Source organism: Bos grunniens, chromosome 8 (genome assembly GCF_055505025.1).
Source record: "Bos grunniens cultivar Pamir isolate PY7600 chromosome 8, Bosgru_T2T1.0, whole genome shotgun sequence".
Lineage (NCBI taxonomy): Eukaryota > Metazoa > Chordata > Mammalia > Artiodactyla > Bovidae > Bos > Bos grunniens.
This window is the reverse complement of record NC_141172.1, coordinates 51543160-51568430: the sequence shown is the minus strand read 5'-3', so window position 1 is coordinate 51568430 and position 25271 is coordinate 51543160. Positions and strand designations below refer to the sequence as shown.

The following is a 25271-nucleotide window of genomic DNA, read 5'->3' as shown; positions in this document are numbered from 1 at the left end:
CAGACCCTTATGCAGGAAGGAGGTTCGGTCTCCCTCACTGTTGCTGAGCACACATGTCAGAGTGGATGGGGACTGCGACTGCAGAAGGATGTATGTATCCATAGCCCCAGGGCCAACATAAGGGTACCCAATTAGGGTGAACTGCAGAGGTCTGTTGCTGGGCAGGTATGTTTTGAGAGCAAGGAGGAAAGATGCAACCTACCACAATCTCCTAGCCTGCTCTTCCTATTATTTTCCATCAAGGTCGTACTGCTTTTAGCTGAGCAGTAACCCCCTCCACCCCACAATCTAGCTGAGTGTGTCCCCTGGCCAGGCCAGCAGAGCCGGCTCATTAAGTGACCATTGGAGCTCTCTGTAACTTGCCAGCCAGCCAGGAAGGCGCTGGCCGAGGAGGGGAGCTCTCTGGGGGCCTCTCTTCCCTCTTTCCACCTCCCCTGGCTGACAGCGGCGGTGCCTGCGGCAGAACCTCCCTCTGCAGCAGCCCCTTGCACTTGGCTCGCACTTCTGGGCGCTGTCCATGGTTGCAGCATCTTTCGGCGCGCCACGTCAGGAGGCCGCAGCGGGGCCCTGCGATTGGCGGAGGAGCCCCTCGCCATCCGCCAACACTCCCGCCCCCGCGCCCCAGCCCCGGAGCTCCGGCCCCACAGGCGCGTGCCAGCCAGCGTGCCAGGAGCGCCCTGGGGCTCCCGGGCGTCACACCCACTTTCCTTATTAGGGGAGAGTCGGACGCTCCGAGCGGGCGGCGGGGCTCGGGGTGGGGTGGGGAGCCCTGGGAGGCGACAGCCGAGAGCTCAGCCACAACCTCAGCCGCCTCCGAGCGGTAGGAGGGAGCAGCTGGTCGCTGCGTCCCAGGCGGCCACTTTCCGGGGACCCGGCTCCTCTCGCCCGGGAGCAGATAGTCCTCTGCGCCCTCCGGGTATCTCCGGTCCATACCTTTCTCAACGACATGGAAGAATTTTTGCAGCGCGCCAAGTCTAAATTGGTAAGTTGAGGGCGCAAAGCTGTGTGCGTTGGTTCGCGCGCGCGCGTGTTGATGGGTGGGCATTACAGCAGAGGAGGAAGAAACAACTTTGCCACTTAGTTGTCAGGGAGTGCGGGCTGTCCTCTGGAAAGAATCTCTGCGACTCTGGGGGCTTACACCAGGCAGTCTGTCTCCATAATCCGCCCCCAGAGGCAAAGCGCCGGGTGGGGTGGTGGTGACCTGGTCGAAGCTGGGCGCTGTGTGTCCAGCTCTGATCTCTTTGGCTTGTAGTTGGAGAGACGCAGATCCAGTCAAATCAACAGTTTGCCCCAGAAGGCTAGAGGATAAATGGATGTGGTGGTCCTTGCGATAAAAGAGCCCAGACTTCTGCAGATGCAGTACGCTTAAGTGTAAAGGGAAGCTGTACTTTAGCTGAAGGGGATGACAAAACCTAAATGAGGAAGTGGTAATGCCGACCTAGAGGAATGTGTGAGAATAGCAGTTTACCCGAGCATCCCTTACATGGGGCTTGCTCCTTCCTGGATCGAGTCTCTCTGGGCCCTATCTGTCTCTTGTGGCAGAAGCAGAAGGGGAAAACCTCAACTGTTGCTGTTGCTTTGGGGTTTTCCAGATTATCTGTCTCCTGGAAGCAGACCAGCGTGTTGGCTGACTCTGTTTTACTGTACTGCTGTCCAAACAGTGAAGGGTAGTTTCTCACTGTGTATACTGACAGTTGCTATACATTCTGGAACAACAGAGTCTAGCAGTTTCTTGATTCCAAATTGTTTTGGCTCTCCAGCATTGCAGTAATGAGCCTAATGGAAATGTTTCTCTTTTGGCACTTAACAAAAAAGCTTTTGCCCATTTGGAAGCAATATCTCTAATGAACACTGAAAGCACCTTTTATAGGCCTGGCATAGGAGGAATTGCATAATTTATGTTGCCTTTAACCTTTAAACCTTCATAAAAGCCAAAATACAAAGTCTGCATTAAGATGACGTCTTAATCACAAGGCACGGTATTTGCAGGGTTTTTTTTTTTTTCTGTAACTCATTTACCCTTGCACAACAAAGGGAGTGAAGATGAATGTGTGATTCTTACAGAGATTTAACTGTAAGTATCCTTTAAGAGACCTTTAAAGTTGACTAATGCTAATATAAATACTTTGTTTTCTACCTTAAGCCTCCCAGAGACTGATAATCTGTGGGGATTTCAGAATAGAGGAGGTTTGTGATTGTTTCTGTGTTTACTGCTGACCCTCTTGTGGGTTTACTTGAGCACATGAAGGAAAAAACTGAAATACTTGCATTTCTTTTTTTCTTTTTTTGCATTTCTGATAGTATAACTATGCTCTTTGTTCTTTTTCTAACATTAAGTGAGAAATGATCAAAAAAGATCAATTTTGGCAACTTACTCATTTTTTCCATGGATAAAAAAATGTTGCTCAATCATCACGCAGTTGTAAACTGCACCTGTGTTCCACTCCTGTAACATTTATTTTAATAATAAACATTTAGATTGTGGGGTCTGATGTGAGCAAGCGGTTTGTCTCATTTCCGAAGAGCAATTGCTGAGGTGAAAAATTCCCTGTTTCAGATTAATTAGGTTAAAGTCATGCTTAAGTTTATTTACTGAGTCCTTTCATTAGAGGAACAGTTGCTCTTCATCATTAAAAAAAAGATGACAGGAAAAAGAAGTGATTGTTTGTAATACTATTCCCAGTTTCCTGCTTTAGCTGGAAGACTAATTACTGCTAATTTTATCTTTTTTCTTGTAATAGGTTTTTTGTTAGCGATCACAAGTAATCTTTCATCTTTCGCCACAGTAAAGGTGGTTTGGTCACTTTTAGTGTCACATTTCCCCCCACAAATTATATTTTCTAGATAAATCAAAGTTTTACTTAATATACAACATTCAACTATAGTAGTAGGTAAACCTTTTACTTTAGAGGAGATATATATGTATATATATATTCACTCTTTGTTTAGGAGAAAAAAATTAAGTCAGTAATTATGGCATTCATTTGTGAGAGGTTTATTCACAACAGAATTGTAGGGTTTTAAAAAATTAGGTTAATTCTTTGGGAAACACTTTAGGAAGAAGAAAATTATCATGCTGGTTCTCACCTAGACTTTATTAGACCAGAACTAGATTGAATTTGGTGTTATCTTTAAGCCATTTTCCATCAGAAGTTGATATAGATTTCTCTCTATGAAACCTAAAAAAATGTCTAATGGGCAGGGATTATTTCCTACCTATTTGACTTCTTTCTTTGATATTCTGTACATATGATATATATCTTTTAATGATTTGAAATAACCAATTCCCTTTTAAAGTCTTAATGTTACCAAACCAAACTTGGGTTGGCTTCCCTGGAAATAGAACTGCATTTTCTTGTACCATAACCCAGTGTCAGTAGATTGGCTTTACTGAGTACAGGGAAGCCAACCCAAGTTTGGTTTGGTAACATTAAGACTTTGAAAGGGAATAAACATGTATAATATCATATAAGAAGTGAATCACCAGTCCAGGTTCGATGCAGGATACAGGAAGCTTGGGGCTGGTGCACTGGGATGACCCAGAGGGATGGTATGGGGAAGGAGGTGGGAGGGGGGTTCAGGATGGGGAACACGTGTACACCAGTGGCAGATCCATGTTGATGTATGGCAAAACCAATACAATATTGTAAAGTAAAAAATAATAATAATAATAATAATTAAAAAAAAAAAAAAACAAATGCAATGTTTATTTCAGGTTCCAAACAAGGAGTCCAGTATTTAGTACTCAAAAGGCCTGAACTCCCCAATAACTTTTAGGGAAAGGTTTTAAAAGTCATGGTGAGGGACAGGGGCATTGTAGGGTACACGATCAACTCATGAGCATTCTTCTGATTGGTTGGTGATGAGGTAATTGGGACCTCACCAGTTTCAGACCTTCTCTGGTTCCAACCACTCTGGGACCTATGTGCTTGTGGGCAGCATATAGTTAACTTCTACCTGATGGGGGTTTCAGTGTCTGAAAAAGAGCTCAAAGGATATAGCTCAGAATATTATCTATAACTCTTAAGAAGTCCTTGACTTTTTTTAATGGCTAAATTCTTATGATTTTGTCTTGTTTTTCTTTCTTTCTGCATTTTTTTCACTTCCCTGATCAAATTTATTCTTTGGAGCTCAAGGAAGGCCGAGGAGGTTAAAGTTTTTCCTGCAGAGGCAGATGGAGAACGCGGGAGGGGAGGAGTCTGCTCCAGGCAGGCCCTGTAGGGTCTTGTTGTGTTGCATTAACATAACCTCTTCATCACTGGAGCTAGCTAGTTTCAAAGACCAAAGAAATTTTAAATTGTAAAATGGAATTACTGTTAGCCGTAGATAAAATCTCCAATAACCAAAACTTTGGAGAAATTGTTTGTATGCCCTTTCTTCTGACTAGGAGCATTTATTATTCATCTGTCATTGTGAGGAGAGAAGCTCTGCTGTTCTAGGCCAGGCCCTTGGGTGGAGCAGAAATCTTTGAAGTAGAAGGAAGGTTTTTCATTTTTAATCAGGTAGCTTGAAGCTTATTTCTATTGAAATTGGGAGAGTGGTCTCCTAATTCTTTTTTCACCTCAGTTCTGCTAGTCCTCAAACTGAGGCAGATTCAGTTACTTAATCCCATCCGACTTTTCCTTAAATTTACCCTTCTGATACTTCCCCTTCATTCGTGAGAATATGTGGTATTTATGAGAAATGACAAAAGTAAACCTCAAGTATGGCCTAAGAGAGATCACTCTCTTCTGAAGCTCAAATGCTTCTCAAGGGGGCCTGCCTCCTGCCTGGTAAGAACTGGCTTGGGTACCTGCAGTTTCTCTGTAAAACACCTTAGCTGAAGGCGGAGGACAGCAAGGGAAATAGTCACTCCTTCCAAGCACAGTCTCTAGAAGTGGTGCCTTCTTGACAACTAGGGAACTGATTCAGTTATTTTTAAAACAATCAAGACACTAGAATTAGCACCAGGAGAGCAAGACCCCCCAAGGCAGTAGGGATGGAAATCAAAGGATGATGCTTGTTACCTGGGTTCCCTTCCCTTTAGGAGAACTCAGCTATGTTTCTTTTTCTTTTTTAAAACCAGTATTTATTTTATTATACAGGAGGATGAATATATCTTCCTGTTTTTACTGACCATTTAGAATTTTTTCCCAGTCTATTGAGAATTGTTTTGCAAAGCAAAAGATGATTGTTTTGCAGAGAATTATTTTTCAAAGTGATCCTTCAGTCGCTGTGGTTTATTCCTTTCTAAGTTTCGGCCATCGCAGATCAGCCTGAACAAGTCATTTCTGAGGGATAACCACACATCAGTTCAGTTCAGTCACTCAGTCGTGTCCGACTCTTTGCGACCCCATGAATCGCAGCACGCCAGGCCTCCCTGTCCATCATGCTGCTGCTAAGTCGCTTCAGTCATGTCCAACTCTATGCGACCCCATAGACGGCAGCCCACCAGGCTCCCCCGTCCCTGGGATTCTCCAGGCAAGAACACTGGAGTGGGTTGCCATTTCCTTCTCTAATACATGAAAGTGAAAAGTGAAAGTGAAGTCGCTCAGTCGTGTCCGACTCTTCGCGACCCCATGGACTGCAGCCTACCAGGCTCCTCCGTCCATGGGATTTTCCAGGCAAGAGTACTGGAGTGGGGTGCCATCGCCTTAGGTAACCCTTATTTTGAAAAAGTCATTATTTGATCCTCCAGCTATGTTTCTGATCTGGATACTCACTGCTCAAACTAGAAATAAGAGCAAAAACACATTTTCTTTTTCTCCTGCCAGTGCCCTCTTGACTTTTCCACCTGCCCATTCTGAGCTGAAATAGGGACAGAGATCAAATTCCATAGTTCCAGATCTATCTTTACATTTTAGCTGCACTTTCCATTTTCAGTTATACCATTTCTGTAGTGATATCTTAGTCATTCTTAGACTCTTTCTGTGGTAAGAGAAATTGAAGATGGGGAGGGAATGAGGGCTTTGAGCCCTAGCCTGTGATTTGGCAAATGTCCTCCAATGTCATAGTGGTTAGCTCAAAAAAGTGTTCAGGCCAAGACAGCCTTATGATGTCAGTTAATGGTCCAAGTTCCCATGAACTTTGGAGAAAAAGAGGAGCTAAATGAGGAATGAGACCCCTGGAATTCTGACTGGCAGGAAGCCAGGGTCTCTACCCGGGGCAGCCTGGCCGCTGAGCCTCTCCCACTGCCAGACCACACCAGCTGATACAAGTCAAGGGGTGCTCAGGGCTGGGGGTAGCTGCAGCCCTCGTGCCCTAGAGCTGGGTCATGAGCCAGCATTGGGGGAAGTGTCAGCTGCAAGCAGAAGGATACAGGGCACATCAGTATCCCAGAAATGCTGTGGGGAGAGGGTCACTGTCACCGCCAGAGTCTGGGGAATGCATCTGCCCTCGAGCAGTGCCGGCTGCAGGTGAAAGGCTCATTTCTGCAGTGGAAACTGGTCCATATGTGGACTTCTGTAGTAGAAAAATCCTGGGTGACCCTAAATGTCAACTGACACTCTGCTGTGTGGCATAGGGACAAGGAAGCACATTCAGAACTCCAAAGGACCAACCACATCAGAGTTGATAGAGGAGATGAGGTTTCAAAAAAAGAAAAACACTGCAGTGTGTCTGCAGAGGAATCATCTTGATTGGAAATTGAGAAATATATCCTTCCTGACTTCCTTTATAGAAACAAGGTCATATGTATCAATAAAAAGCATCTTTAAAATGAATGTTCCATGCCTTTTAAAGGGCCATGGTGGTAAGGACTAAGAAGGATGGAGATGCTGGTAGAGCAGTTTCATTTGGAAAGCTGAGCTCATTCTGATCACAGACTGCAGGATCAGCTCCCTCCCCATCATAAGCCTGGGCTGGCGCACTTGAGACTGTGCCTCCTGTCAGAGCATTCCCAAGCCTGAAACTCAGGAATCCAAAACACTTTTGCGAATGTGGTGTCACCGCCTTAGGGGCTGATGAGAAAAGAGCCCTTGATTGCCTTAGTCCTAGAGTCAGCTCCATTTCTCACTGCCTGAACTTTCAAATTGGAGAGCTGTGGTTTGTTCTGGCCCCAGGGCCAGAGAATGAGACTTTTTCCGGGTAAATCTCAGAGTAGATTGGTCTTCTCAAAGATAAAGAATTGGTGACTGCTGTTCGGACAGCACCTCGGGTCTGAGAAGATGCAATCAGGTGAGCAAGGACACTTTTTAATCAGAAATTTGGGGAATATTTTATAACTAGCTAAAAAAGCGACAGCTTTTGTATAACTTGTTTGTTTCTCTGTAGCATTAATTTGGGCAGATATTAGCAATGTTTTAGATTTGGTATATCCCCCTGGGGAGCTCTTGTAAGCAATAGTGGTCTAATGATGGATGGGTCACTCTTCCTTTACATCTACTTCTCCTTAGGGTCCTAGATGAGCAGAGAAAAGGGTGAGGGGTAAACACCTGGGTCTGAGTGAAGGCTGCAAAAGAGGAAAGAAGCTCTGGGACCAGAGAGGTCAAGTGCATGGTGTTGCCTTGGTCACTGATTCTTTTTGAACCCTAGAGTGATGGAGCTTGGAGTCTTTCTTTGAAAAGAAACTGGGGAGGGGCAGGGCTGATGTATTCAGGAGGCAGAATTCACAGGAACTTTGATATGACTGGTGTTCTCTGGGTTTGTGCAGTATGCAATCACACATTGCATTATGATTGTAATTGTATTATTACAATATTACATTTGTGCACATTGTAATTATGCACAATCACACATGGCCACCCTGCCACGGGTCCCAGAGTAACCTACTCAAAGTCTCTGGCAACATTCCAAATCCATTTCTATCTGAGCTCTGTGGCTTTGGGCTTTGGTTTCTAAGGAAAAATCATCTTTCTTCTTAAGAGCTCTTGGGAGGCTAATTGGGCACTAGATCGCCCTGAAAAATTAGATCCACAAAGGTTAGGTCAGAAAAATTAAGCTGATATTACAGCCTTGGGTTTTTAATCTGAAAAATGAGATAATGATACCAGCTTTGCAGCCTTATCAGAAAGCCAAAATAATGTACCTACAGCCCTCGGCACAGAGCTTGAAACAATGGCTACTTTTGTTCCTTTGCCCCCAAGGTGTCCTTTCCTGCAGTTCCTTGTCTCAGTGAATGTCATTAGTATTCATCTGGTTTCTCCAACTGGGAACTTCCTTTTCCTCTATCCCTTCCCCACCCACCGAATCTCAGACATCCAGATGATTCCAATGGCCAGCTAGCCAATTGATCCCCTGCAGACCACTCTCCTTCCCATTGCTGCCAGCCAATGTGAAAGTGTCTTTTATTTCTGTCACATCACTCCCTTAAATCCTTCTTATCACTTTCCATTGCTCTTAGGAGAATAGACAACTCTCTTACCCTGACCCTAGGATCTGACTCATCTGCTGCCCAGCTTCTGCTGGCTCCTTCTCCTGGTTTAAATAACCCCTACCTCTTCTTCAGATCAGGCGAAGATGAAGGGAAAACTTTGCTGAATGACCCCTTTCCACCCAACCTCCCAGTTCATGAGTCTAAGTCAAGGTTTTGGGTGATGTTTTTAGATCATTTATCGTAGCTTGTTATTATATCTCTATTGGGCATGTGTGTTTGATTAATGAGAGTAGGGACCAAGGTCTCTGTATGGATTTGTTCCAGAGACCTGTACTCCAGAACCTGGTGCAGTGCCTGAAGCTCAGTAAATGGCCTTTGTTTGTTTGTGAGAAGCTTTTTTTGGGCAATTAATCATTCCTCATTATCTTTAATTAAGCCCTACGTGAGGGCTAAGTTGCTTCAGTTGTGTCCAACTCTTTGCCACCCTGTGGACTATAGCCCACCAGGCTCCTCTGTCCATGGGATTCTCCAGGCAAGAATACTGGAGTGGGTTGACATGCCCTCCTCTAGGGGATCTTCCTGACCCAGGGACTGAATCCATGTCTCTTACATCTCCTGTATTGGCAGATGGATTCTTTACCAATACCACCACCTTGGAAGCCCAGTTAAGCCCAAAGACCTTTCCAATCATATTTCCTAGAGATCATTTGACGCACTGCTCTCTTTAGCTGCCAATCTCTTGTCTCTGTGTTCAGCAATGGTTAGACAGATACTTTTTTCTCAGAAAAGAAATCCATGGTTTGTTGCCTTTGCAATAACAAAAATGTTGGAGAATGGGGAGGCAATGATGCTGCTGTTGGCGTCTTTCACATGAACCACACCAAGAGGACTAGGTTGTTTCTTTCTGTTGGTGATCTCAGCAGAAGATTGTTCAGTTCTTCCCACGGTAGTGACTCTGGTCACCATATACAGGTTACCAGTATCAAACTTGTTGAAATCAGTCATCTTGCCAGATTTGAAATCAATCTCAGTGGAGTCATTCATTTTGGAAGGGAATCAGGATAGTGGATGATACAAGCATCATGGGTCACCAGATGAGGGATTTTTGGTGCTACAAAGATCTTTCTTACTTTGCACAAATTGTACTTGGCTCCTCAGGTATAATTCAGTGAACAACAAAGCCACCCTTGTGTTGCAAATCAGACAGAAGTTTTCCCCTTTCTTGCCAATGCTGGTGACATCCTTAAAGCCAGCAGGTGGGCTGTATCAATTTGGACCTTGCCATCAGTCTTAATGAGCCATTGCATGCAGATCTTCTTTACTTCATTTCCTGTCAGCAAATACTTAATCTGTTCCTTAGTAAAAGATGAGGGGAAGGTACCCTCTCAGCTCGTGGGGACCAGTTGATGGATGAGGAGCAAATGCCCTGGTCAGTTTACTCAGCATTGGATGCTTTGGAGCTGCTCCAGCCTTCAGGGGCTTCTTGGGGCCACGAGTCATGACTGCATGTGTCCCAGTCTTTGAGACCTCATGGACTGTAGCCCATGAGGCTCTTCTGTCCATGGAATTTTCCAGGCAAGAATATTGGAGTGGGTTGTCATTTCTTACTTCAGGGGATCTTCCCGACCCAAGGATCAAATCCTTGTCTCCTGTGTCTCTTGCATTGGCAGGCAGATTCTTTACCACTGAGCCACCAGGGAAGCCCTGAGCCATGACTGTGCTAAGCACAAAAAGGTGAAAGTGTTTTTAGAATGAATGGAACCATAAGATAAAAGCCTTGCAGAACTCATAAGACACTATAGTGGCCAAAAAATGAATAAATGGATAAGCAGATGCAGACTTTTAGAGACCTGAATCTGGAGAAGGGCTGGCCATAGTATATGGGAATTCGGGTTGGTTTACTAGAAGGAGATGAGAAATGTTAAGGTCGAGGAGTGCCATACAGTGATTTTATGTGGTACACACTTTGTACAAAATGTTACTGTAAAATAATGAGCCTAGTTTTTATGCTAATTGCTTGGAATCTGTAAGAATTGGTGGATTAAAGCATGGATGGATTGGAGAGAGGCAAGGAAGGGTATGGGCACTCTGCAAAACCACACTGGGCATCAGTAGACAGAGTGGAACTACTGGAGCCTTAGATCTTCCACTGTGTGGTCCAAAGGGGAAAAATTAGACCCCCAGTCCCAGCCATTTCACCAAGCTGGCCCAGCTTGTTCTGCTGCTTCTGGGCCAGCACTAATGTCATGAGACTAGCAGGGAAGATTTTTCAGTCCTTGATAGGAAAGTTGAAGGCCTTCCAGACTGGCCTCATCAGTCAAATGACATTAAGACTGTTGCAGGTGTGTATGTACTAAGACAAGAATATCTCTTTCACCCACAGCAATAAAAACACGAAAATGATCACGGTGAATAGGAGAGCCAGGAAGCCCTATTTACATTTTATAGAAACAGGGATGATTTTAATTTGACTGAAATTTGTTGACTATCTGTCTTATCCCTAAGAAATATATTTTTCTGCTTAATACTCAAAACAGCCTTGTGAGGTAGCTATTATTTCCTTTTGCAGTTGAGGAAACTGAGGTTCAGGTGGGCAAGAAGTTTGCCCAAGTTTTCAAGTCAGTAGAGAACAGAGCCAGTGTTTGCTCCCAGGTCATCTGACTACCATTCCAGGACCCACTCCCACATCTGTGTCTTCCCACCAATATCCTGAAACATTTCATTTTCTTTAAATAAAATGCAAACAACTTGGCAGGTTTATGGGAGTGTTGGGTAGTGAGTTAACTTTGACCCAAGAGAGGTTCATTTCTCTGTTTTTGATTATTTTATATTAAAATATCCTTGGATAATTGACTAATCAATCAATATTATTGAGAACCTACTATGAGAAAGTTATGGTGTGGGACTATCTATGATTTAGTTGAATAAATTGGGAGACTGTTTCACTGTATGCCCAAGTGAAAGAAAAATAAAAGACCAATAAACTACTTGGAAGATAGGGCCTGTGACTAGCTTTTAGAGTGACTGGAAATATTGTGGGTATTTAGTGAATTTTTGATAATGAGAATGGATTTTTTAAAAAGTTAGAATTTGCCCCTTAGTTGCTATCAAAGTTGTGAGTACAATTTTTGGTTTTCCAGATTCCTCATTTTTTTTGAACAAACAACTGAGTTTTTAATGTCCTACAGTAAGCTTCCTTCTGCTTTTTAGATTTCTTATGTTAAGAACTGATACATGAAAATATGTGCAAACATTATTTCAATTTAGAAACTTATTTAGATTTAGTAGTATTATATATAATATTAAAGGACACTTGCTCCTTGGAAGAAAAGCTATGACAAACCTAGACAGAGTATTAAAAAGCAGAGACATCACTTTGCTGACAAAGGTCCATATAGTCAAAGCTATGGCTTTTCCAGCAGTCATGTATGGATGTGAGAGTTGGGCCATAAAGAAGGCTGAGTGCCAAAGAATTGATGCTTTCAAACTGTGCTGCTAGAGAAGACTCTTGAGAGTCCCTTGGACAGCAAGGAGATCAAGTCAGTCAATCCTCAAAATCAAATCAGAAATCAACCCTGAATATTCATTGGAAGGACTGATGCCGATGCTGAAGCTCCAATACTTTGGCCACCCAATGGGAAGAGCTGACTAGTTGGAAAAGACCTGATGCCGAGAAAGAGTGAGGACAGGAGAAGGGGGTGACAGAGCATGAGATGGTTGAATGGCATCACCGACTCAATGGCCATGAGTCTGAGCAAACTTCAGGAAATAGTGAAGGACAGGGAAGCCTGGCGTGCTGCAGTCCATGGGGCCACAAAGAGTCGGATACGACTGAGTGACGAGCAACAATAACAACAATATAGTGAAGTTCTCAAAAATGCATTTTGAGCCAAACCTTTTTCCTCTGTAATTTTATCATTACCATTTCATTTATGAATAATGTACAATTAAATGTGAGCTCCAGTTCAAATCCCAGGTTCTGAATATAGTCAAAAGAATTCTTTTAAACTCACTATTAACCATAATTTCCATATCATTATTAAACATATTCATACACATTATCTTTTTAATTGGCGTATAGTTGATTCACACACATTCACAACTTAGTGTTGTGTTTGTTTCAGGTGTATAGCATAGCGATTCCATTTCATAGATATGTGTATATATATTCTTTTTCAGATTCTTTTCTGTTATTGGTTATCAATTATTGAGTATAGTTCTCTATGCTATACAGTAGGTCCTCGCTGGTTATCTATTTTATATATCAGATCAGATCAGATCAGTTGCTCAGTCGTGTCTGACTCTCTGTGACCCCATGAATCGCAGCAGGCCAGGCCTCCCTGTCCATCACCAATTCCCGGAGTTCACTCAGACTCACGTCCATCGAGTCAGTGATGCCATCCAGCCATCTCATCCGCTGTCGTCCCCTTCTCCTCCCACCCTCAATCCCTCCCAGCATCAGAGTCTTTTCCAGTGAGTCAACTCTTCGCATGAGGTGGCCAAAGTACTGGAGTTTCAGCTTTAGCATCATTCCTTCCAAAGAAATCCCAGGGCCGATCTCTTTCAGAATGGACTGGTTGGATCTCCTTGCAGTCCAAGGAACTCTCAAGAGTCTTCTCCAACACCACAGTTCAAAAGCATCAGTTCTTCGGCGCTCAGCCTTCTTCACAGTCCAACTCTCACATCCATACATGACCACAGGAAAAACCATAGCCTTGACTAGACGAGCCTTTGTTGGCAAAGTAATGTCTCTGCTTTTGAATATGCTATCTAGGTTGGTCATAACTTTCCTTCCAAGGAGTAAGCGTCTTTTAATTTCATGGCTGCAGTCACCATCTGTAGTGATTTTGGAGCCCAGAAAAATAAAGTCTGACACTGTTTCCACTGTTTCCCCATCTATTTCCCATGAAGTGGTGGGATCGGATGCCATGATCTTCGTTTTCTGAATGTTGAGCTTTAAGCCAATTTTTTCACTCTCCACTTTCACTTTCATCAAGAGGCTTTTGAGTTCCTCTTCACTTTCTGCCATAAGGGTGGTGTCATCTGCATATGTGAGGTTATTGATATTTCTCCTGGCAATCTTGATTCCAGTTTGTGTTTCTTCCAGTCCAGCGTTTCTCATGATGTACTCTGCATATAAGTTATGTGGTGTGTATATGTTAATCCCAAACTCCTTATTTGTTTTTCCCCTCCTTTCACTTTTGGTCACCATAAGTTTGTTTTCCATATCTATGGATTTATTTCTGATTTGTAAATAAGGTCATTTGTACCTTTTTTCCCTTCATTATTGTCACTCTCTTGCTGGAGACAGATAAGTTGGATTTGGCTGAGTGAGTAAGTATAGATAGAGTGAGCACAGCCTGGGTGTCACAGCTGGCAAGAAGAGCTGAGGTTAGGAGTTAAGATTTCTGCTATTTGCTTCACGTCTGCTCTCCAGACTGCCAGCTTAGCAATGGTGCAGAAGACTACTGGATGTACTAGGGACCCACACATGGGAGTGAAGGAAAAGAGGGAGAAAGGAAAGAAGAAGGGTGGGGATGGAATTGGAAAGGAAGTAGGAGAAAAGCAAAGAAAAACAGCATTCGAGGGGAGGAAAGTTTGAAAAGTGGTGAAACATAGAAGAAAATCTTTCCAAAAGCTCAGGATGAGTTATCTGCAAGAGTAAGAGCTCATTCATGTGTCTGGAGTTCAAAGTTTCCAGAAAACTGAAAATTACACAAAGGCAGCCTTCCTTCAGACAACTGCCATTGAGTATTAAAAACCTACCTTGAGAATTAGTTCTTTTCTCACAGGAAAATCCCCTAAATTGTCTTTCTGAGCTGATTGGTATGATGATATCTGAAAGTCATGAGAATGATGGGAATGCAGCAGACTCACAAATGCTGGCACCGATTTTATGTCATCCTCATTATTTAAGCTGGGCTTTGACAGGATTTGTTTCTCTGAGTGGGGTGTGGGAGGAGTGGGAGCCAGAGGTTGCCATTGCTGGTAACGTACAATAGGGAACTGCACAAACAAAACAGGCAAACAGACTTCCAAGAAGTGGGCCCAGATGCTCAGCAGGTGGCATTCCATCTGATGTAGGGTAAGCAGTCCTGAACACCTGCACAGACTCTGGCGGCCATAACATCAATGGCAGAAAGTTCACAGTAATGACCCTGAATAGTCAAGGAAGAAAAATTATTTAAGCTTGGTGTCCTGTTTAAGAGAAGGTGGGGGTATGTAAGCAATTTCATAAAAAAAATCCAACTCAGATAATTAATGTTAAAAAAAAAAATAGAACAGCAGTTGTTACATGGAGGGTAAGCTTCAGTTGTCTGGAAAAGTCCCTTGCATGGCTGAGCTCGTTCTTAAGTAAAGCCAGATATGTGAAATGTCATGGTTTATAGCAAGTGATCATGAGTCAGGATGGAGAGTGATGATGGTGCTATAAATGTGAGCCTGATGTGGGAAAGCATAAATAGGCCCATGGCACATATGAGATGTGAGAAGCCCCACTCTACACTCCCATTCTGAATCAAGAACTTTACTCTGGTTCTGGGCTCCATAAAGAAGTTGCAGCAATGACCTTGGGCCTGTAAAATAAGATCCCTAAGAACAACTGGAGAGGGAGGGGCTTCCTGCGGATGGATTTTCTATTATTTGGAAAGTTTTAATGAAAGATTTCCCCATTGTAGGACCCATTTCTTTCTTTCAGTTGGAAACAACAGGACTTTAAGAATTAAAGTGGCTTTTTTGGTTTACTGTATAGGACAGGGAACTATATGCAATATTTTATAATAATGGGAAAATAATTTGAAAACAAATTTACATGTGACTGAGTCACTTTGCTGTACACCTGAAAATAACACATTATAAATCAACTATACTTCAATAAAAATTAAAAAAATAAAGAAGAATAAGTGGCTTATTTTTAAAGAAGCCCAACAGTTCAATTAGGTCTTTTTTTACTGTGAAAAAATGATCTGTTGGAGCTTCCCTGGTGGCTCAGTGGTAAAGAATCTGCCTGCCAATGTAGGAGACATAGGTTTGATTCTTGATCCAGGCAGATCCCACGTGCTGTGCAGCAACTAAGGTCATTCGTCATGACTATTGAGCCAGTGCTCTAGAGCCCAGGAGCTGCAACTACTGAACCCATGTGCCACAACTACCAAAGCCCCAGTGCCCTAGGGCCCGTGCTCTGCAACACGGGTTGTGGTGGGAAACCACCACAATGAGAAGCCTTCGCACCCCAAAGAGAGAGTAGCCCCCACTCAGTGCAACTAGAGAAGAGCCTGCATAGCAAGACCCAGCACAGCCGTAAATAAATACATTAAATTATCTACTAATTGAAGGGGCAAAAGAGAGATGTACATGTTTGCTTCTTGCTTTCCACAATGGAAAAGAAGAAAGGGCCCAGGGAAGAAGCTCAGCCTGATGGAGGAGTGTTTTGCTTGTCTCACACTCTTCATACACATTTTCTCTAGCAAGTGGCCCATGTTTCTGGCCAGACCAGCACCTTTCCCTGAGAGGACAGAAGTGTGTGACAGGTGGGGAGATTAGCTGCCCCTGCCACTGGTATGTCTGAGAGGACACGTGCTCAGTTGCTTCTCTGGGACAGTAGTGTCCCCAAGTCCCTCTCCAGGGAGGCTGAGGGCAGGTCGCTCTCTGGCCTCCATCCTCTGCTTTGTTAACACTTTCATCTCTTCTCTGCCCTTAGCAACCTGGTTTGGTTTGCATGCAGCATCTCCCAAATGAAATATCAGGTACAATTCTCTCATCCTTCGGCAGCTACCATATAAATGGACTCCCAAAGCCATTGACTTGGGGAGGCCTGGATTTTTTCAAAGAAAGGTGAACAGAATTTTGACCAATCCTTGTGCTTTAAGATCAAACCAGTCAATCCTAAAGGAAATCAGTCCTGAATATTCATTGGAAGGACTGATGCTGAAGCTGAAGCTCCAATACTTTGGCCACCTGATGTGAAGAACTGACTGATTGGAAAAGACCCTGATGCTGGAAAAGATTGAAGGGAGGAGGAGAAGGGAACAACAGAGGATGAGATGGTTGGATGGTATCACTGATTTGATGAACATGAGTTTGAGCAAGCTCTGGGAGTTGGTGGTAGACAGGGAGGCCTGGCGTGCTACAGTCCATGGGGTCACAGAGAGTCAGACATGACCGAGCGACTGAACTGAACTGACTGTGGTTTAATATAATATTCATTTTCGATTTTTACTGTGATCATCGGGAGAACTTTTTTTTCTTTTTAGATTGTAGGCAAATTGAAAACATGGTCTTAGGAAATGTATACAGGTCATATATATAGTTTTGGTCACTCAGCTGGTATCCGACTCTTGGCGACCCCATAGACTGTAGCCCACCAGGCTCCTCTGTCCATGGAATTTCCCAGGTAAGAATACTGGAGTGGGTTGCCATTTCCTTCTCCAGGGGATCTTCCTAACCCAGGAATCAAACTTGAGTCTCCTGCTTGGCAGGTAGTTCTTTTCTGTCTGAGCCACCAGGGAACAGGTCATAGAAAAAGATAAACCAGAGGGAGAATTTTATCCTATAGCTGAATTTTTGTGAATCTGACATAAAGCCGTGCAGAAAGCAAAGCCACCTCATTGGTGTGCAACTCGTCATGAGCTTGTCACTTGGCTGCCTACCCTTGGACCTTGGCCTGAAGCTCCATCACTCTTTTTTCCAGTCTCCAAAAAATCCAGACATAAACTCACTGTGGTGGATGCAGACCAAAATGCCATTCCAGAACTGGCTTTTAAAACATTTTGAAAAGTTCATTAGCTCTCCATACTGTTATATCACTCTGAGCCTAATGATGGGGAAATGTATTTTTCACATCTGTGGGATTATTCCATGTCAAAATAGCCTGCTGACCAAGCATGACATCGCTGTAAAAATCAGTTCACACACACACAGGGTTTCATAGACTGGCATTTACATAGACTGCTCTGATGTATCTCATAAACATGGAGTCATGCTTCTGACTACTGGCCTCTTCATTGGACTTTTGCTCTCAGAAAGATTTATATGCATCCACCCTGATTGCTGTGTTACACTGGACACACCCTGGCCCGTCACTTCTGGGAGTGCTGTGGGAACAGGCATTGAGATTCTGTGTGTTTAAACAGCATTCTGTAGCTGTAAACTTTTATTAGTGATTTCTTGCTTTGACACTATGGGTTATTTTAATCACAGACCTTTACATTTGAGACTGTGATACAAGGCTAGATCCTTAACACTGCAATAGGTGACTTTAGACTGTCTATTTTAACCTCCTAATATTATGTTTTATGCTTTGTTTATTTATAAAATTATAAACATTAAAGCAAATTTGGGAAATAGAGGAAAGCTGAAAATGAACTGTAAACAATGGGAAAAAGCTTAAAAATGACTCATTTTCATTGGAGCATGGCTATTGGCAATATTATGGCAAGGAGTTTTCTTATTCTTTCCTGTGTGGATTAAAATAGGATATTAATACATTTTGGGCTTCCCTAGTGGCTCAGCGGTAAAGAAGGTAAAGAACCGTACCCCCCCAACCCCCGCCCCTGGCCCCTGCCAATGCAGAAGACACAGGTTGGACCCCTGGGTTGGAAAGATCCCCTGGAGAAGGAAACGGCAACCCACTCCAGTATTCTTGCCTGGGAAATTCCATGGACAGAGGAGCCTGGTGGGCTACAGTCTATGGGGTCGCCAAGAGTCGGATACCAGCTGAGTGACCAAGACTATATATATGACCTGTATACATTTCCTAAGACCATGTTTTCAATTTGCCTACAATCTAAAAAGAAAAAAAAGTTCTCCCGATGATCACAGTAAAAATTGAAAATGAATATTAGATTAAACCACAGTCAGTTCAGTTCAGTCGCTCAGTCATGTCTGACTCTCTGTGACCCCATGGACTGTAGCACGCCAGGCCTCCCTGTCTACCACCAACTCCCAGAGCTTGCTCAAACTCATGTGGACATTACGTTCTGTCCACGGGGTCATAAAAGAGTCGGTTATGACTTAGCAACTAAACAACATTCATACATTGGGTACCCTGATTTTTATTTTACTTAACATAGCTTATTAAATATTTCCCTATGTAATAACATAGCATTCTGAGTCAACATTTTAAATGATAGCATATATTTTTATAAAAAATATACTGTGGTTGAACATTTTGATTGTCTTCTTTCTGCTGTTAATTATACTATAACAAATATCTTTGTACCTAAACATGTTGTGCTGTTTAGGATTAAGTCCTTAAAACAGTTTTTCAAATATGTAATTATTGGAGCAAAAGATATAAACAGTCTCAAGTTTCTTGCTAAATCTTTCCAAATTGATTTCTGAGTGAAACCCACCAAATTTTAAGACTTAGACTCAGAAAGGTTAAATTGTTCCACAGAACATTGTGAAAGAGTCAAATAAAATTTTCAGGTCTCTTGACACCTAGGTCTGTGCTCTTGACAAATTTGAGAGACTGTGCAGTACTACACTAATTTAAAAAACATGAGTCTGATCAAATACTCTGAAGCTGCCATGCTGTTAAATTAAGACAATCATAATACAATCTATGCCGCGTCAGTTACACATGTTGCCTGGGACTAAGAAGCAGAATCTGCCACTTTCTCTTTTTCTTTTGACTTCCTCTCTGAATTATTAGAAGGCAATGGCACCCCACTCCAGTACTCTTGCCTGGAAAATCCCATGGACGGAGGAGCCTGGTAGGCTGCAGTCCATGGGGTCGCGAAGAGTCGGACACGACTGAGCGACTTCCCTTTTACTTTTCACTTTCATGCATTGGAGAAGGAACTGGCAACCCAGTCCAGTGTTCTTGCCTGGAGAATCCCAGGGACGGGGGAGCCTGGTGGGCTGCCGTCTATGGGGTCGCACAGAGTCGGACATGACTGAAGCGACTTAGTAGCACCAGCAGCAGCAGCTGAATTATTAAAAACAAAATAAAACAAGCCTGAGCCTTATGGAGCAGTCAAGCTAGTTGCTGTTATACTTGGTATGGTAATTCAAGCCATAGTATTACACTTCATAACTGCCTCCACCTATGTGATCTTATTTGATAAACCTTTGGTAGGACATGTTATTATATCTACATCACAGAGGAGAAGAAAAAGGCCAGAGGTGAAATCCAGCTTTGCCCAAGGACATGCAGCCAGTTAAGTGGCAGAGCTGAGTAGAGAGTGTCTTCTGAGTTCCATGCCTTTGCTTCCAATCTTATCAGTAGGTACAAAAACTGGTCTACACTTTCAAAAGGTAGTCTAAAGGTTTCAGTTGGAGTTTGCTTGCTTGGTTCCATCTCCATAAGAGAAAATGACTGAGTAAAAACGTAGAGCCCATGTCTAAGAGGGGAATATCCAATGATGAAACACATTCGGACTGAAGTCATGTTGCAGGAAGCAAGGCAATGGCAATGGCACCCCACTCCAGTACTCTTGCCTGGAAAATCCCATGGACGGAGGAGCCTGGTAGGCTGCAGTCCATGGGGTCGCGAAGAGTCGGACATGACTGAGCGACTTCCCTTTTACTTTTCACTTTCATGCAAAGCAAGCCAGCTGAGCTTTGCAGTATTGTGAGATGGCCTCTGATGAACAGTTTGCAGATATGAGATTCGTGGGTATGTCATTGGTGGAAGTGTGCTGAGCCCCCCAGGCTCTGGAGACCAGGTGTCACCTGTGACAGAAGAGAGGGACCTGAGAGGCAGGTCTCTGGAGGGCCTGTGGACAGCATCCTTCATACCGAGGTGGGGCGCCAGGTGCCTGGATATCGCTTATGTCAATTTTGGCTGAGAGATCTTTGTAATGAGGGGAAGGGAATTTAATTGACTGTAACAGGAGCTCTTTCCTTCTTATGAAGGAAGTGTCATTTTGTCAAATTCTCTCTCTCCATCCACCTTACACTATTTCTCCATTTGGGTCATATTCGTTAACAGGCCAAAAACTTAAGCGCACCCCATATTGATGCAATAGAGTAATTTTGCTGCTGCGGCTGCTCAGTCGCTTCAGTCGTGTCCAACTCTGTGTGACCCCAGAGACGGCAGCCCACCAGGCTCCCCTATCCTTGGGATTCTCCAGGCAAGAACACTGGAGTGGGTTGCCAGTTCCTTCTCCAATGCATGAAAGTGAAAAGTGAAAGGGAAGTTGCTGAGTCGTGTCCGACTCCTAGTGACCCCATGGACTGCAGCCTACCAGGCTCCTCTGTCCATGGGATTTTCCAGGCAAGAGTACTGGAGTGGGTTGCCATTGCCTTCTCCAATAGAGTAATTTTAGTTTCGTGCAATTTAATGTAGTTTAAGCTGAATTCTTCACTTTCAAAAGACTTGCACTAAGAAACACATAGATCTCCAGACTAACATTTCTTATCTCCATTGCATTACAGAGGCCACATGGTTGCTAAATTTAATATGCACAAAGATTAAGATGCATAGGGCACATTAGCCCTTGAATAGAGGGCCTGGGTTGCCTGTATCTTTCTTAAGAGTTTGATTCATTGATAGTGGTGAAAAAAATGAAACACCCAAACTGAACTGAAAGAAAATTTAGGGAGATAGAGCTCAAAGTTAGTCTGGGCTTGAAATTCTGTAATTAATGAAATTTTCAGGTTTATAGGACACCAGTTTTACTAAAAACCTAATATGACTTTTTAAAAAGGAGGAATCTATTCTCTAACAGGATGAGTCATATATGGTACAGTACTTTATTTATAGATATTGTGTTGGGAAGCTTTAATATATGCTAGGGAAATATACTTGGGTTGATATTTTCCTGTAAGCGTTGGGATGCGAGTGGAAATCACTGACTCTGAGAGACTTGGCTGTGTAGTTGTTAAATTATGCACATCTGCTAAATAATTAGCATGCCTGTGGGGGAGGAGGTGCTTGAAGTAAATCCTTGTGTGCCATGACTTCTAGCATCCAGCTTCTTTCTGAATACACTACTGTTTTTCTGAAGATAGAGGGCAGAGAACAAGGAGGACCAGATAAGAGTATTCAAGTTAAGCTAGTATCTTCCCATTAACAGTCTCCCTTGCCTGGCCTTCTCTTTGCCCTCATTTCCTCAAAACATCTTTCGCCTGCTTCTTACCCTCACCACTCACCCCTCAGAAAAACCTCCTTATGGCCAGCAAGTAATAGAACTGACATCTATCAGTATTTACTCTGCAGCTTACATATGTTATTTCATTTGGCCTTCACATCAGTCCTTTAAGAAAGGTATCATGGTGCTCAGTCTATAGAGGGGGAAACTGAAGCTCAGGGAAAGTCAAGTGACTTGTTTAAGGGCGCATAACTAATGAACATTGGAGCTAAATTTCTAGTATGCATACCTGAGAGTCTTAACCTATGTTTCCAGTTTAACATACATCAGGGGCATAATACACTTACTTTGGGAAGAGTGGTCATTATGGCAGCACTTACTAAGTTTTCCTGTGTTGGAAAGTCATCCTGGAATTGTAGTACAGTGCAGATTCTGAGTCACTGCAGTTTGGGGTGGGACCTGGGATTCTGCTCTTGTCACAAGCTCAGGTGATGCTGATGCTGCCAGCAGCCCACCCTCCTCCCCACCATAATTTCAGCAGTGAGGTCCCAGGGCGTTGATTCACTGGAGGCAGAAGGCACCATTCATGGCCCCTTTAAAGTGTGTGTCAATCCTGAATATTCATTGGAAGGATGGATGCTGAAACTGAAGCTCCAATACTTTGGCTACCTGATGTGAAGAGCCAGCTCATTGGAAAAGAACCAATTGCTGGGAAAGATTGAGGGCAGGAGGAGAAGTGGGTGATAGAGGATTAGATGGTTGGATGGCAATACCAATGGACTTGAGTTTGAGCAAACTCAGGGAGATGGTGAAGGACAGGGAAGCCTGGCATGCTGCAGTCCATGGGGTCACAGAAAGCTGGACACGACTGAGGAACTGAACAACAACAGAAGCTGGAGGTGCCCGCCCCCAGATGAAATGGAAATGTTTCCCAGAGGACGGGCTGCCTTACTGCGCTTTCCCTTAGAGCAGGGGACTTGATGGAGCAAACACAATGTTGGGGTCCAACTTTTTTTTCTCTTAAAACTTCACGGTTCCTCTCACCACTGTTTGGTCCCTCTCTTTTCTAGTCCTTATCTGTCTTTCAGGCAGCCCTTTGGCATCTGGATGCTCTGCTACTTTCTGTGTCTCCCTCCTCCCTGGTGTTAGTGGTGCACGCTTGTATGTGCTGCTTTGCTATGGATGGAGTTCCTTTATTATTTATGCCCTTTTGTTGTTGGCTGTTGCTTTGTCTCTCTGCTTCTCCGATGTGTTCTTTGTTCACAGTTTCGTACAGCCTACTTTGCCCGTTCCAATTCCTTTTCCCTTAAGCACAATTCTGCTTCTCTTGACCCTGTGGGAAGCCCAGAAAGGCTTTCAGGATGTCAGGTTCTGTGGGATGATCAGCAGCCACCTTAGAATTTTTAGGAGTCATTTTAGATACTGCTTTGCATCTGTCAGCTTTCACCAGGTTGTGTTCTGGTGGCAAAAATCCTCAGTGTCAGTGACTTTCAGCAGATAAGGCATATTTCACACTTGGGTTACAAGTTGCTGAGGGTCAGCGGTGACTCCAAGCCCATCTTCATTCTGGGATGTAGGCTAAAGGAGCAACGGTGGCTTGGGATTGGCTGCTCTTGGGGCAGAAGAAAAGTAAGATTGCTGGTAGGTTCAGCAATGGTTCTAAGAGCTTCCGCTCAGAACTGAAATAAAGTCCTGCTTCTGTTCCATTTATCACGTGAAGCTTTCTTTCTCTGTTGCCCCCTTTATCACACCAGGCTGGAAGATAGTATGCCGTCTCATAAAACAAGCTCCAAGTTAAAAGAATGGTGGTACAAGTCAGCATTCTTCCCGCTACAGCATTCTATCCCCTTATGGAAATCCTTAATCCCAGTAACACGTGAATCATTTTTACCTGTATTTTTAAAACTACTTTGAATGTCATCTGTCTTTAAATAGTTCTTAATTTTTTTCCCCTTTATGTGGTGTCAGAACCTTCTCTTGGAGTAAATAATCACTTAGCCAAAAGGTGTGGCACATACAGAGCAGCTGCTGTGAAGATTTTAAATACATGGTAAACCTCTTCTATGGTTGTTGCCTTAATTCTGTCTCCTGCTGGTGGCTTCGTTCCAAAGTGTCCCTGTAGCTAGGGCATGTTCTAGAGGCAGAATTTTGTATGGAAAATAAAATGGTTACAGGGAATGAGAAGACCTGAATTGTAGTGATTTTCCTTTTACATGGGAGCAGTGTGGCCTTGGCAAATCCTTGATTCTTTCTGAGTTTCTGCTTCTTCAATTGCAAATGAGGAGCTAGGACTAGTTCAACAGTTCCAAACCAGGAGCTTTAGTACTTTGAGATCTCCTAAGTCAAGGATTCATTTTAGCATTTCAAAACTAATACTATTACATGATAAATAAAAACTCTCGAAACATGGAGTCTACAAACGAAAGAGAAGGTTAAAGGGATTCTATTATTAAAAGATTGAGGAACAAGAATCAGTTCTTATTTAACTTTCTTATACCACTTTCCACAAAATTGGGCAAATTATTCATATCTTCAAACCTCAGTTTTCTCATCTGTAAAATGGGGACAATTTACAGTCTGTCCCAGGGGGTTCAGAGGGTTGCTGTGAAGATTAAATGAGACTGTGCATGTGAAGCACTTCGACAGTGACACTCAATAAATTGTTTCTGTTTTCCTGTTTCTTCAAGGTAGGTTCAAAATTACCCAACGAGAATATTTTTGATTAAACTAGCCCCAACTAGATTATGTTGTAAATGTCTTTACCTTCAGGGTGAACCTGGAGTTGTAGTGAACCCAAGGTTGGCTGGATTGATTACTTTCTTGGAAACTGTAACCCGTATGTATTTTGTGCAAGCTCTTTATCTGGTTATGCCATCTATCAACTGATAGCATCTGGACCCAGCCAGAAGATGAGTTGGGAGAGGAGAAAAGACACGAGGGAAACATATGAAAACCAAAATTCCTGGAACAGAGAGCAGCATGCCTGTTATATGCTGTTTATACTATATGTACTCTGAATGATCATTGTTACCACTTAACGATGACTTATGTGCCTGGCCCTGTGCTAAGTACATTGCACACGCTGTCTCTTTTAACTTTCTTGCCCACCCTATGAGCTCTTTCATTTTCTGGCTAAAGCAAGTCACAAGGCCAGTCCAGATTCAAGGGTGTGGGAGAGATAGACCCACCTCTCTTCTTGATGGAAGAAGCTGCAATTTTGTAGGTGTGTGGATAAAAAGAGGGACCATTTTTGCAATCAGTTTGCAACAGACTTTGTAGTATAAATAGTACAGAAGATCATGCATTTCCCTGGAGTAAGATACATGCCCAAGAAAAGGGGAGTCAGGTGCCAAGGGCCTCCTAGCATCATTCTCTTCATTACAGATAGTATCCAAGAGGCAAATGAAACTGAAATGTGATCCGATTGTTTGGTGCATTCTGGAGCCTGGGAAATCAGAGATAATAAATATACCCTTAAAAGAATATGTGAAGATGAATAGTTAATTAAAAGTAAATATATAAGGAGTGAAGCACCCGCAATCCATATTACAGTGAGGATGAACCTTGAAAACATTATGTGAAGTAAAAGAAGCCTGTCACAAAAGGCCACATATTATTGATTCAATCTATATAAAGTGTCTAAGATAGGTAAATCCCTATATACAGACTGCAGATTGGTGGTTGCCAGGGGCTGGGGATACAAGTGGACAAAGAGAAGGATCTGTTTAACGTGTGCTGGGTTTCTTTTTGGGATGATGAAAATGTTTTGGAACTAGGTAGTGTGATGGTTGCCCAACATTCTGAATGTACTGAATGCCATTGAATTGCTCACCTAAAAATAGTTAATGTGTTATTTGAACTTCAATCAAAAAAGTCCCAAATGTAGGGCTTCCCTGGTGGCTCAGTGGTAAAGAATCCACCTGCTGATGCAGGAGACATGG

At 43.2% G+C, this 25271-nt stretch overlaps 1 protein-coding gene across 6 annotated transcripts in view; it reads left to right on the top strand.

Annotated features, from left to right (window-relative positions):
- Positions 1-679: 679 nt before the first annotated feature.
- Positions 680-25271, top strand: part of PRUNE2 (prune homolog 2 with BCH domain) — a 295098-nt gene continuing 270506 nt past the window's right edge. For 2 of the 6 annotated variants that reach the window (XM_086415569.1, XM_086415568.1), the window contains exon 1: positions 681-982. In XM_086415569.1, the coding sequence (XP_086271695.1) occupies positions 947-982 (36 nt within the window). In that variant the 5' untranslated portion in view covers positions 681-946. Of the gene's footprint in view, positions 983-2018; positions 2075-25271 lie in introns of those variants that run through there. The other 4 variants (XM_086415571.1, XM_086415570.1, XM_086415566.1 and 1 more) reach the window with 3 other exon arrangements.